This window comes from Hermetia illucens, chromosome 1, assembly GCF_905115235.1.
Source record: "Hermetia illucens chromosome 1, iHerIll2.2.curated.20191125, whole genome shotgun sequence".
Classification (NCBI taxonomy): Eukaryota; Metazoa; Arthropoda; class Insecta; order Diptera; family Stratiomyidae; genus Hermetia; species Hermetia illucens.
Window position 1 is genome coordinate 17,614,607 of NC_051849.1, and position 14,300 is coordinate 17,628,906.

General features: G+C 42.0%; 1 protein-coding gene across 5 annotated transcripts in view; it reads right to left on the bottom strand.

Moving 5' to 3' along the window:
• The window catches only part of LOC119647806 (myb-like protein Q), a 49,821-nt gene that overhangs the window by 21,143 nt on the left and 14,378 nt on the right, over positions 1-14,300 (bottom strand). The window contains exon 6 of one of the 5 annotated variants that reach the window (XM_038049058.1): positions 2,722-2,993. The exons of 3 other annotated variants lie outside the window; for them this stretch is intronic. In XM_038049058.1, the coding sequence (XP_037904986.1) occupies positions 2,857-2,993 (137 nt within the window). In that variant the 3' untranslated portion in view covers positions 2,722-2,856. Of the gene's footprint in view, positions 1-2,721; positions 2,994-7,804; positions 7,987-14,300 lie in introns of those variants that run through there. One more of the 5 variants, XM_038049049.1, reaches the window with a different exon arrangement.

Below are 14,300 nucleotides of genomic sequence, written 5' to 3' on the forward strand. Positions count from 1 at the left end.
TTTGTCAGTCTTCACTTCTTTCTCCTTAAAATATCACATCTGTCGTCACCTACATGGCACTCTGCTCTTTACTCCTGTAGCGAGGTCTAAACTAAGTGGAGAGCGCCGGTGACGTCATCTGTCGCTGGTATTCGCAACATTCGAAATAAATTTCGAATGCCGCGAATCCTGCCGTGCCACATCACTCCGCCCCCAGATGAAACCGAGGGGTTTCAGCGACCGAATCCGGAACTGTGCTCCCCATTAGTCCTTGAAGCAAACGCGCCGTTGTTTAGGGGTGTACACGGGCTTCAGCCTGGACAGGGAGACCGCCTTTTTCTGTCCACCGATCTCGAGCTGGAAGAAATGTTCTCTCCGCTCGAGAACGCGGTACGGGCCTTCATAAGGAGGCTGCAGCGGCTTCCGCACGGCATTCGTCCTGACCAGGACGTGCGTACACGTGTCCAGTTCCTTGGGCGCACAGACAGGTGCGGACGAGTGTTGGGTGGGAGGAATGGCATTGATGCGTCAGAGATTGTCTCTCAGCAGACGCACCAACCCCGACTCTGTGAGACCCGACCTCATGTCGAAGACCGGATCACTTGGGAGTCTCGGGTTCTCCCCGTATACCAGCTCCGCGGGGCTGGCAGCAAATTCCTCTCGGCGTGTTGTACGTAGGCCGAGTAGGACGAGAGGCAAGACTTGGGTCCAGGACGGATCGTTTATTGAAGGAATGATGACTGCTAAAAACTACATCAAAATTTTAAAAGAAAATCTGCGCCAGAGTACTGAGAAACTAGGCATCTTAGACTCGTTCCAACTTTACCAGGATAACGATACGAAACATAAAGCGTATGCTACACGGACATGGCTCCTTTACAACTATCCTAAAGTATTAGCCACGCCTCCCCAATCAACGGATCTCTTCCACCCGTCACAAATAAAGTAGAAATATGAACGCGACTCCTCGAAGAATGGAATAATCTTCCCACAGATTACCTTCGAACCCTAATGGAATCGATGCCTCATCGGTTGTTAGTCGTAATTAAAGCCAACGGTAGATACACTACACGAAGTATTAAAAACTGTTTTGATCCTGTTTTTTGAGGGCGATTGACCTTATTATTTGTTGTGTTAACATACTTTTTTTGACTCTGAAGTTGGATTTTCTTTCATTTTCCTATGGCTGCGCTAATCTGATTCACTTTTCTCTATTTTTAAGGTTTTATGTAAAACAAAATCTTATTCAAATCGGTTTACTGTCTGTCTGTGTGTCTGCCTGTCCATCCGTCTGTCCGTCACACGCATTTTTCGCAGAGACTGTAGCAGCGATTGACACCAAATTTAGTGGAAAGGTGGGAACTGTGAACGCTCACGCATACAGTGAGTTACATCCTGTTACGTCCAATTTAAGGAGAGGTCCCCATACATTCAAAAGGGAAGTGTAAGTTTTTTTTCACCAAATATAGTCATGTAGGGTATCAAATGAAAGGTCTCGGTTAGTGCTTTCCGAAGCTTAGTTTTGACATTTGTTGAAAAGGCGGGGAGTTCGGGGGGTCGGAAGTGATCATTTATTTAACGGGGCCATTCTCAAAAACTGCCCAACCGAAAAATCTCAAAAAAATCAAGAAGCTGGTGGCAAGAAATTCCATATCGATATCTCTTCAAATAAAGTTAATAATAGTATATTACTATAATTTTGAGTAATTGACTGCAGAACCCCAGTTGCAACAATGTAGGCTATGATACAGAGCTTGATCCTACCAAGTTTTGTGGAAATCGCACTATTACTAACAAAGTTATAATAGGTCAAATATATGCGCATGTTACGTGTTACGTACTAAGGGGACAAATTCACACTCAAATGCCTTTATAAAAGAAATACGCAAAACCCTTCATACCTGAAGCGTCCAGCTTCCGGTTTCCCGACTTGATTTGTATACATGTGTATTGAATAATATTTCAACCACGAATATTGCACCATATATGTAAAAACACATTTTTTCATAGATAATGGGTTTTACTATAGATCGGGGAGTAGACAACAGTTTTGGTGTGACCTGCTCACTTGGCTTCTGCAAATTTTCGCCTGCCTGCTATGCAATATATCCTAAACAGAGCTCGACTGGCATGCAGACCCTTATTTGAGCTTCTCGAGTCGACATGCTTTCACAACTACCCTAAAAACACTTCACAATTACCTTATGGTATGGGAAAGGTTCACTTGCTAGAACCAGTTAGTCAATCGGTAGAGAACGCTCAAATATCCTTGACTTGCAGTTATCTCCGCAATTGTAAAACCCATCTCACGAAGTAATATCTTAGTGGTGATTCCGTAGGGGAGAGTAGGAGAGGCCTCAGGCGGTTTTCAGTAAGTGAGAATTTCAAACATCCGCAATCTGGCTCGAGTCTCTCTCCGAGGTGACCATACAACAAGAGACTTCTTGTATAAAATAACAACATTTTGCATTAAATGTCGACAAGTGGCAAACTCAGAATAGGCTTAAGTGGATAAATGCCTATAACCAGTTCAAAAAACATTTTTTTATTTTTTTAATCAGGTTGATGATAATAAGGCAGACAAAATTACCCCAACAAAACCTTGCGTGATCCTATCCCTATTACAATGAAGCATCTACTTCCCCCAAAAAAAGTGTGGACCAGAAAAATTTACATAGTCTTGAAAACCTTACCCTTGATAGAAAGATATCCTGCAAAATTAGTGTTAATGAGAATGCTTACTACTTAAAACTTCCCGATCATTTTATTTACATAATATACAAAATTTGTTAGTAACATTTTTTAAATTGATTGGTATTTACAATGTAAAATATTATACACAGTTTGCAGTGAATGATGATAAAACAGAATTTATCTTTATGGTTTGCTGAAATCTGCATTTTTATATTCATCATAATTAATGAAGCCATCCCCATTTGTATCCATTTTGTTCAATACAAAATCAACGGTTGCACTCAAATCATCATCTTTATAGATCATTGTATCTTTGTCATCTGTGTAGGGTAAATTATTAACATTTAAAAAGTTGAGAATAAATAAAACTATGTTGACTTTAATAACCGCAACCTCAAGCCAACGAGGGAGTTCTCCCCAAAAAGTCTGCAAACTCAAAACATATTGACGATAACTTGACACTAAACAGCTCAAACACAATCACAATACTATGAACAGAAGAAATTGAAAACCTGACAGATATTAGCTTTAATAACTTGTCTGTTAAGTTGGAGGTCTGAAAGCACATACAACGTCGTCATGAATATTACCTGTTTATTTCAACGTAGTTTAACAAGACTGCATTTACGATGCGCATAATGAAATATCATTTCGTGCAAGACAACTCAAGAGTTTAGCATTTAGCGGCTCCAACTTTTACACTAAGTGACGTTTTCCGTTTATGTGACGTGACTTCACCAACATCGTAATAAAATGGTGGCATGCATCGTACGCGTGTCCGGGTACCTGAGTGGTTAGAGCACAAGGCTGTCGTACGGAAGGTCGCGGTTCAAATCTCACTGGTAGCAGTGGAATTTGTATCGTGATTTGACGTCGGATACCAGTCGACTCAGCTGTGAATGAGTACCTGTGTCAATTCAGGGTAATAATCTTGGTCGAGCGCAATGCTGACCACATTGCCTCCTACAGTATACTGTAGTGTACCGTTTCGGTCTTGAATGAAGTGCTCTAACATACTTCAAGGCCCTGATTCAATATGGTTGCGCCAACGATTATTATTATTATTATTTTGCATGTATACAACACAAAACGGTGTAACTTGCTATATGGAGAGGAGACATTCTCACCAAAATCAAAAGCAAACGATCTCCATCGATTACTTACCCTAATTTGCGAGATGAGACAGTGACAAACCTTTTCCCACAAAACGTGAATACCCCTAGCCTTCCTATTGTCCAAGTGGATCCCTCAAAATCTCAATGGTTAGCGATGAAACGGTCCTGGGAGCTGCAAAAAATAGCAGAAAATAGGGTTCCTGGCTAGGATAGTAACCCCTACAAAGCCTTAAGGCAGTAGTGAATATAGCGCCAAATATGTTTGCGGCGGGATTTAGCGCATATCTGAATGAAAGAGCATTTCCCACAGAGTCGAAAAGGCAGAGGCTGAATCTCATCCCCAAGCGAGAGAAACCTCTGAGGTGAACCTTCATTATACAGACCAATATGCCTTCTAAATAATACTGGCAAATTATTTGAACCAATTATCTACAACAGAGTACTTCCAATTGCCGAAAGAGAAAGTGGTCTCTCTATGAACAAGTTTGGATTTCGAAAGAAAAGATCTATGACCGATGCAGTTAACCCAATAGCTAACATAGCTTAAGCCGCCTTCGAAGAGGACAAATGCTGTGCAGTGATAACACTTGACGTGAAGATTGCCTTCAATTCCGCCAGATGGAGCAAAATGCTGGAGGCCCTAATTAAATTCGGAATGCCGAAGTACCTGTTGCGAATTATTGGCGACTTTTTAATTAATAGGCTTCTGTGCTGCAATTCAGATGAAGGAGTTAAATCATACCAATCAATATGCGGCGTTCTACAAGGGTCCTTCCTAGGAGCACTCTTGTTAATAATTGTGTCCAACGAAGCGGGGTGGTACCAGGGATGACCTCAATTGACATTCTGGCGAGAGAAAGACAACCCTTTATGATCGAACGTATCTCACCGGAGAACCTTCTACCCGTCGGCGGCAGTCCGCACGAACTGGAACTATCGCCGACTGACAAGAGAGGGGGAACGAGTCAGAGAAAAGCACACAGTTTCATGTTATGGGATATTCGGAGATGGATCGAGCGACCCCACGCAAAGTAGATTGGACCTAACGCAAGTTTTGAGCGGACGCGGACGTTATCGAGCATAACTCTATCGATTTGGGAATGACGAGTGACCAAATTGTCCAATGTGTGCGGACATCGCAGATGTCGTGTTATTTCAATGCCCCAGGTTCGCAGTTGAAAACATGTTGAATCATATGTTGAAATCGATGGAGATATAGAGGTAAACATGTTGAATCATTTCTTAAAATCGATGGTGATATGGACTGCAGTCAAAAAAGTGATAAAAGGTATCCACAGGAAGCTTAGACAAGAGGAAATCATCCGGAAGAAGGAACGAGCACGAACACAAGTGCAGGACAAATTCTAATCCAGCCCCGCAACGTAACATCATACGGGAATGCCACGGGGAAAGTGGGAGTAGAAGAAGGTGGTTTTAATGGGTAGGAGTCCCATATAACCGTCTGGCAGGAGCCTATGGTAGCTTTTGAAGCTTTTCACCTTAGAAAAAAAGACAGGCAGACGGACAGACAAACAGACAGTCACTGAATCTATTTTAATAAATTTTTTTTCCATAAAAGCTTAAAAAGATTTCTATGAGCAATTTTACACAATTCGAACAAGTCTTCCAAAAGGTGACGTTATGATCGCGATGGGTGATCTGAATACCGAGGTTGATTCTGACAACACCTCGCTCAAATATGTGATAAAGAGCATGGTCTTGGCGTCCGTAACAGCCATGAAATGTTTGCAGATTTGTCCACCACCTGTTCGAATGCAAGGTCTGTCACCAAATCAATTGGGTTTTAACTAACCAGGAACGAACATTCAATCACAATCAGTAGTACATTTAGGAAGTGTCTCCTAAATTTGCCTAATTAAAGAGGTGCTGATGAAAGGACCCATTATCTGATGTCATTATTTCATCTGCTCTTAGGGAAACAGAGCGTGGGTCTCAAAGCGTATAACGGATTATCTCCGCGATCCTGCCGCCAAATGAATTTATAAACAAGGTTTCAAAGATTCGTCACGAAACCTGGCAGGTTGCCGAAAATTGAAGGTGAATTGAAAAATTTAAGGAGCCGAGAGCTGTGTCAACGACTTCGAGCGGAGATGTAGCCATAGAAAAATACACAGTAACCAAATAGTAGCAATAATCGTTGGCGCGACAATCCAATCAGGCATCAGGTCCTTGAAGCGGTTAAAGCAGTTAAAATAGGAAACTACTAGGAAGAGGAGGACTTTACCGAGAATTAGGACGAACCAAAAATCCATAAGGAAGGTAATGCGACACGAGAAATCATAGCGGATACTAACTCCCCAACCTATCAAATTGCAAAGTGGCTTATGAAAAAAATCAGCACCCTTGGAAATTATCACAAGTATTCAGTAAAAAGGGAGATATCACACAGTGCAGCAATTATAGAAATATCACGTTGCTGAGTACCATCTATAAGATATTCTCAGCTATCTTACTAGGCCGGATAGTCCCATACGCCCAGAACATCATTGGCCCATACCAAAGAGGCTTCCCTCCAGGCAAATCAGCAACAGATCAGATTTTCTCTCTGTGGCAAACGATGGAAAAATTGTTGGAATATGGACATCAGTGGCAACGTCTCTTCATCGACTTTAAAGCCGCCTATGATAACATAGCCAGGATAAAACTGATCACGGCCATGAGAAAATTCGGTATCCCGACGAAATTGATAAGACTGACTAGGCTGATCCTGACCAATGTGCGAGGTCAGATAAAAGCAGCAGGATCACTCTTAAAACCATTCGACATCAACAACGGTCTAAGACATGGGGATGCCCTATCATGCGTTCTCTTTAACCTGGCCCTCGAGAAAGTGATCCGTGATGCTGAGGCAAATGCAAGAGGTACGATCCTCTTTAAGTCCATCCAACTACTGGCCTATGCTGACGATATCAACATCATGGGAAGAACCACCCGAAACGTACAAACTGCCTCCACCCAGATCGAGTAGGCCCTGATTGGCGCGATATCTTGGGCTGCACATCAATGAAGGCAAGACAAAGTATGTGGTGGCAACGTCAGCACCAAAAACCAACCAACCAACAACATCAAACCGCACTGATCAAACGAAAAAAATAAAGATGGGAGACTACAACTTTGAGACCGTTGATAATTTCTCCTTTCTTGGGTTGAAAGTCACAATCGATAACAGCTACGACGATGATATCCGCGCACGGTTCCTGGCAGCCAATAGAACCTATTTCAGCTTACAAAAAACTGTTCCGCTCGAAACGTCTCACCATAGGGTCAAAGCGATTACTGTACAAGACTATGATCTTGCTAGTCCTTATCTATTCCTCGGAGACTTGGGTTGTTAGTAAGAAAAATTGCGAACTCTTGGCCGCGTTCGAGAGAAAAATCCTCCGAAGAATTCTTAACCTCCTAAATGAGGATGGATGATTCCGTAGCCTACACAATGACGAAATCTATGAGCGATACCATGACCGTCAGGTTGTGGATAAAATCCTGCTCAATAGGTTACGGTGGGGGGTCACTTAATACGTATGGATGAGGATGATCTAGCCCCGAAAGTCTATAAGGGCAATATCTATGGTAGAAAAAGAAGACGAGGCAGACCCTGCCTGAGATGGAGCGATGGCGTAGGTCAGGACAACAGACAGCTTTTAAGAATATCGAAATGGTGGACCTCGGCGCAAAACCGGGATGTCTGGAGTTCCTTATTAAGGCAAGCCTAGACTGGATAACGGTTGTTGCGCCGTTGATGATGATAATGATTTCCCAAAAAAGGAAGACTAGAAAAAGGCAGTCATGAAGCACTTGGAAGAAAGGCTGATAAAAAACGGTGAAAGCTCCAAAAGTATGAAACAGATTATATTTCTTGCAGACTAATCATCTATTTGCAGATGACCTTCACAAGATTGCAAGGCATCGAGTAAACTTTATGTTGAGAATATTTATTTCGTTCAACTTACCACTTTATTTACATAATATACAAAATTTGTTAGTAACAATTTTTGAATTGATTGTTAAATGAATGGATTATTATAGAACGGGATTTATTTTTCTAGCTTGCTAAAGTCTGCATGTCTATATTCATCATAATTAATGTAGCCGTCACCATTTTTATCCATTTTGCCCAACACAAAGTCGATGGTTTCAATCAATTCTTCATCTTTATAACTTGTCGCATCTTTATCATCTGTGTAGGGTAAAGGGTTAGGTTTTGAAAAGTTAATAATAGATTAACTATAGTAACTTCAATAACCGCAACCTGTTGTACGTATACACCCAAAAAGCGTCTGAGGATTTTGACGACAACTGGACACTAATAAGCTTACAACACAATCACAAAATTTAAACAGAAGAAATCGAAAAACCGGAAGACATAAGCTAACATGAATAGTAAATATATTGGTACAACGACGTAGTCACCCATTGTTGCATACTTGATCATTTCATTAATAACATAACAACATCCACGAAAGTCCTCAATTTTTGTTTATCCTTATATTATCTCAAGAGTACCAGTGTATAAATGTAACCGTTAGAAGACACAATTCTCATAACAGTAGGGCGAATACTTAGTTACGATAATTGTTAACAGATGACTCTAATGACGGCAAGATCTTGTCAAAGGCGCAAAGTAGTTTTCTAGTAAAGTGTTTGCATGTCTTTCTGGAAACTTGGGCCGAGATTTGGGAAGAACTGAGTGTTGAAAAAGACACCAAGGTATTCTGGAAAAGCATAACAAATTTTCAAAATTTTCAAGAGGAAGAAACCAACAATCGGAGTTGGGACTCTGAAAATGACCAGAAATACATAGACTTTCTAAGCTCAAGCTACAACAACCCAACTCCAAATAATTTTACATCCCACTTACTGCTTCCATCGCTGCAAAAAAATTTTACTCCTGAGGAATTCGCTCTGGTCCTTAACAAACGGAAAAAGAACTCCGCACCGGGTAACGACCAAATTACGTACACGTACATTCAGTAGCTAAGCCCATCGGTCAAATCTGCTCTGCTAACCTCCATTAATGAAACTTGGCGAAATCTAAACCCTCCACAGGAGTGGTCTGTTATTAAGATAGTTCCCATACCCAAAATAAACAAAGACCTGTCAGACTTTAAAAGCTTCAGACCCATATCCCTGATTAATGTTTTCGCCAAAATCCTCAACATACTTGTCAAAAATAGACTAAACCATTTCATTCTAGAGCACAAAATTCTCCCTCCCAACAGCCATGCCTATCAGAGCGGATTATTCACTGTGACATGTCTAAACGACATCCTTCTCTCAATCTCCATATCCAAAGCAAACAATCTGCAGGCGCAAGCTGTAGTTCTTGATGTATCCAAAGCATATGAAAGTGTAGATGTAAAAACCCTTGAATCTAAAATGATCTTACATAAAATACCAGCCGAAATCATTATCTGAATCTCAAGGTTCCTGGCTAACAGGAAACTAATCCTAGGTGATGCGAAGGTGGAAATTTGCAATGGTATACCCCAAGGATGTGTCTTGCGCCCCACACTATTCAACATTTACACGGCCTCACTTCATAAACCAGTCGACCCCAACATAGAAATCTACCAATATGCTGACGATTTTTTCATATTGGCCACTGGCAAAATAATTACGGAAACTGAAGCCTCCATTAAAGCCCAAACAGTAGCCCTCATTGAAGAATGCAAAAGCCTAAATCTTCATATAAATCCGGACAAATCAAAATTCATTACCCTTAAAAGAAACAGTAGTACACTACACCCCTTGAATCTTGGCAATATCAGCATACACCAAGTCAAAAAGATAACCTTCCTTGGCAAGACAATTAACTCATCCTTAATCTTAAAAGATCAAACAATTGACCCCATCACTAAGGCTAAAAAAGCTGCTAGAGTCATCAATTTTTCTACTGGGCATTCTTGGGGCCATCCTCCTGAAAATAGCATCAAATTGTTCAGAGTGCTAATACGACCCATCCTAGATTAAGCCGCTGCCACATCTGTAATAGTACCCAAATACCTAAATAACAAAATCATCTCAATAGCGGCCACAATCCTAAAAAAGATGCCTAGGGCTTACCAAAACTGCTCCTCACCTGTCCACCTTTCCTCTGGCAAATAACCCCCCCCCCCCCCCCCATCACAGAATAACGATTTTAGCAGCTAAGGAACTATTAAGGCTCCATGCAAAACGACGTCATGTCTTTCGGAATGTCCAAGAGAGTGCAGGTGCTAAAAATGGCCTCTCTGCAACTTAAAAACGTTTCTCTCACCGTTTTGACCTCCTGACAGCTGACATAAAATCAAGCCCTCCACATACCTTACAAGTGATTATAACTCAGGCGACAGGCAGAAACATTCCAAAAACTGCTTTAGCAAACGAGATCAATGCCTCCATATGCAACTACAAATCCAGAAATTTTGAAATATATGCGACAGATGCCTCTGTCAGAGGAGATGTAAGCATTGCAGTGGTCAATGATCATGCTGAAACGGTGGGGCAGCACAGGCTAAACCAAATCACAACGTTATCAGCAGAACTCCAAGCGGTTTGGCTAGCCACTAAATATACGTTGAATAAAGGTCATAAGAAAGTGGTCATAATTACGGACTCCCTACACGTGTGCCGGATCTTGGGCAAAGAGTCTACCACTCACTACATGGTCAATGAAATCCACAACAACATCAAATGCATGAACGGCGAAGAAGTAGTCATAATGTGGTGCCGGGCAAGGAGTGGCATCAAATTAAATGGAAGTGCACATCTGGCAGCTACCGAAGGCCAGAACAGCGCCACGCTGATGATCTGTCATCTAGCACCCATTGATTTAAACCTTCTGGTGGCCAACCAAACAGGAGTGGGACTCAAGCTATCAAAATGACATTCGCTCCAAAGGGTAATTCTTTGCAAAAATTTTCCCCCATGTGCCCATAAAACCTCCGAAAGACCTATCCAAACAAAAGGTGTCGGGATATAAACTGCCAATAGAATCATATCAGGTCACTCCTATAATAAACCATGGCTCAAAAAGATGAAAATCATAAGAAATGACAGTTGCAATACATACAATGTGCAGGAAACTTTAGATCACATCCTCTTCAAATGTACTAAGTATATCCAAATCAGAAATAATTTTAACTGGGATAGATCCATCAACTCTGTAGAGCACCTGCTTGCAGAGGACCTAAATAAACACCTAGTAGAAATTATCACCTTTCTTGAACAAGCAGAAATAAAACTTTAGCATTTAAATAAAGCCTAGGTAAAAGCCTTTACGGTTATAAGTCAGATAATATGCAAAATGAATTTTACTTCTCACTACTCAATCTTCTTCTTCTTTTTCTTCAGCCTTTGTCCCGTTCACAAGCGGCGTCGGCTCGTCGTGATCGGCTTCGCCATTTGGCTCTATCGAATGCCTGATCTGGGTGCAATCTCGAGGCTTTCAAATCCCCATCCAGCGTATCAAGCCACCGTTGCTTAGGTCTGCCTTTTGGTCATTTACCATCGACTTCAATGTTCAGACCAATCTTGGCAAGTGAATTCTCGTTTGCACGAATTGCGTGACCATACCATCGAAGACGCCTCTCTCGCAACTTTTCCACGATCGGTGCAACCCCATAACGATCGCGGATATCCTCATTTCGGATGTGATCTAAACGTGTGACGCCACTAGTCCAACGTAGCATCTTCGTCTCCATTACCGCAAGACGCCGTTCATTGTCTTTTATGGTCGGCCAACACTCAGAACCATAGAGAGCGACTCACTACTCAATCACTTTAACATAATGAAAATCTACAAAGCAATATAAGGTTCAGTAGCCCATATTTTTCGTAGTCATGCTGGCAGCATAGACAAGTCTAGCCAACCGTGGCACTGAGTCATCGTAGGTGGTTTCTGGTGTCATACATCGTAAGCCTGCCGGGACAACGTGGGACAAATAAAAAACACACACACACACTTTCTGGAAAGTTCCGCGAAAAAAAGATGGAGAAATTTATGGAACAAAACGAGACCATATAGAGAAACAAAAGAGGAAATTATGAGCAGCCAACAGGTTACTGAATAAAGGAATATTGAAGAAGTAACAGAACAGCAAACAGAAAGTACAAAGTGTCTGGAAGAATCGCTTCAGAATGTTGTGGAGAGGTAACTGTAGAGCGGTCAGATGAAAAGCCGATGTATCAAGAACTGAGTATACAGAAGGAAGTGATACAGCATGAGAATGCCAATGAGATTCCAAAACCGATGGAAGAAATGTTGCAAGCAGTTGAAAAACGGCAAAAGGAAGTTGACAAGTTGCAGTCCAATCCGGATATTCGAAAATCACAAGAAGTGATCAGACAGGAGGTGACTAAAAAGGAGGAGCGAAATTTCCGAGAGGCAGAAGACCATGACCATGAGCGAGAAGATACGAAACAGGAGGAAAAAATTTTTAGGCAGAGTGAGCATACCTGGCAGGACAGTGCAAAGCCGGAGGAGATGACTATTCGAGAACTGATACGTCGGCAGACGGAAAGTGTGAAATGGCGAGAAGCGATTGACAAGAAGAACTTGAGACCGTTCAGGACAAAGGTAGCAACAAGCATATGTTATGCGGCAAGGAATCTTGCAACAGTTTACAACTCGCTTAGTGACTTGAAGCCAATGGTTCGCCGAGTTGCAAAATTGATGAACGTAACACTTATGCGCATTTTTAGAAGCGAGTGCCATAATTGGAGTAGAGGAAGGTACGTAACACGGAATTATAAGAAACGTCGCAAGAAGTGGAAGGAATCAGAAGGGATAAATAAATGGACACGGAAAAGGCAAGAGTTTTGGGATAATTACAGTAGGGGAAGCGAAGTGATAGAAGAAAATTGAAAAGTAAGGAGGATACACGAGTGAGTATCGTAGAGCGATCTAGTAGTGTTTATCATTTGAGTGCTACGGCAGAGAAAGAGCGTACTTTCGAGCAAGTATGGCAAGGCTCTGCAAAAGTGGTAAAAGTAAAAGAAACAAATAATCTGGAGGAGCAGAACCAAAGAGGAAGCTGGGATGATTTAACGCTCAAAATTTGCATAGCCAAGATTTATGAGGCACAACGGCAATATCTTCTGCAAGTGGGAATATACGTGTTCAACCTTTCGGAAAATGAGGGTCGTGGAGTTATACAAATGTTGATGGTTGTGTTACGAGTAATGAAACGTTTGGAGCATCATAAAGTAGTAACCAGTGAGCATTTGCAAAGTCGTTCCCTATGAGATCATCGCACCTCAACATCGGCCGTTGATTGCCGTCCTGCCAATTAAGCCACCGATAAAACAGCGTGAGGAACGCACTGGCCCGCCGCGTATTAAATGGTGGCGATTTGGTGAGAAGAAAGAAGAAACGATTGCCGACCATTACGAATGTGGAAGAATCATGCAATCAAATGAAAGACACGATCCACAAAGCGGCCTCTGCAACCCTCGGAGTCACCAAGCCGGGTAAGCGGTACATCAACCGAGATACTTGGCTTTGGAATGATGATGTTGAAATGAAGGTCCGTGAAAAGAAACGCCTCTACCACAAATTTCTCGATGATAAAACGCTTGCTAATTGGCAAATTTATAAGAATGTCAACCGAGAAGCAAAGAAAGCGGTCGCTGTCACCCGAGCAAACCATTTCAAAAATCTTTACGTAAACTGGACGCTCGGGATGGCGAGAAAGATCTGTATCGACTTGCTAAAAGCCGTAATGAGCGCACACAGGATATCGAACACTTCTGTTTCGTTAATGACAAGAACGGTACTTTGCTTACCAACCGTCGAGCCGCAACGGATAGATGGCGAGAATACTTCGAGCAGATTTCAACTGAAGAATTTGCTCATCCTCCACTTCCACAATCATTGCCGACATTTGGAGCAGTTCCACCAGTCAGCGCAACTGAAGTCGAGGAGGCAATAAAACAAATGAAATCGGGAAAAGCAACAGGACCTGACGACATCGCATCTGAGCTCTGGAAAGCGAAGAGCTGGTACCCAACACTGTGGCTCAGTGAATTCTTTAATCGGGTTATACAGGAAGGAGGAACATCATCTGACTGGCAAGAAAGTACTACTATTCCAATATGGAAACAGAAAAGTAGTCCAGCAGAATGTTCAAATTACCGTCCGATCCGGTTACTTTTCCATACCATGAAGATTTTTGAACGCATTCTTGATAACCGTATTCGCGAAATCGTTGAAATAACCGTGAATCAAGCCGGATTTGTCAAGAACTGCGGAACTACTGACGCAATACACGCTGCGTGGTTACTCATGGAGAAACACCGTGAGAAGCATCGCCTCCTTTACATTGCCTTTCTGGATCTAGAGAAAGCGTTTGACCGTGTACCACACGAACTCATCTGGTATGCTTTACGACAACACTTCGTGCCAGAAGAACTCGTGCGCTGGGTTCAATTGCTCTACCACGATCCGAAAAGTAAAGTTCGAAGTATGGCGGGTGTATCAAAACCGCTTCGTGTCTCTGTTGGAGTTCATCA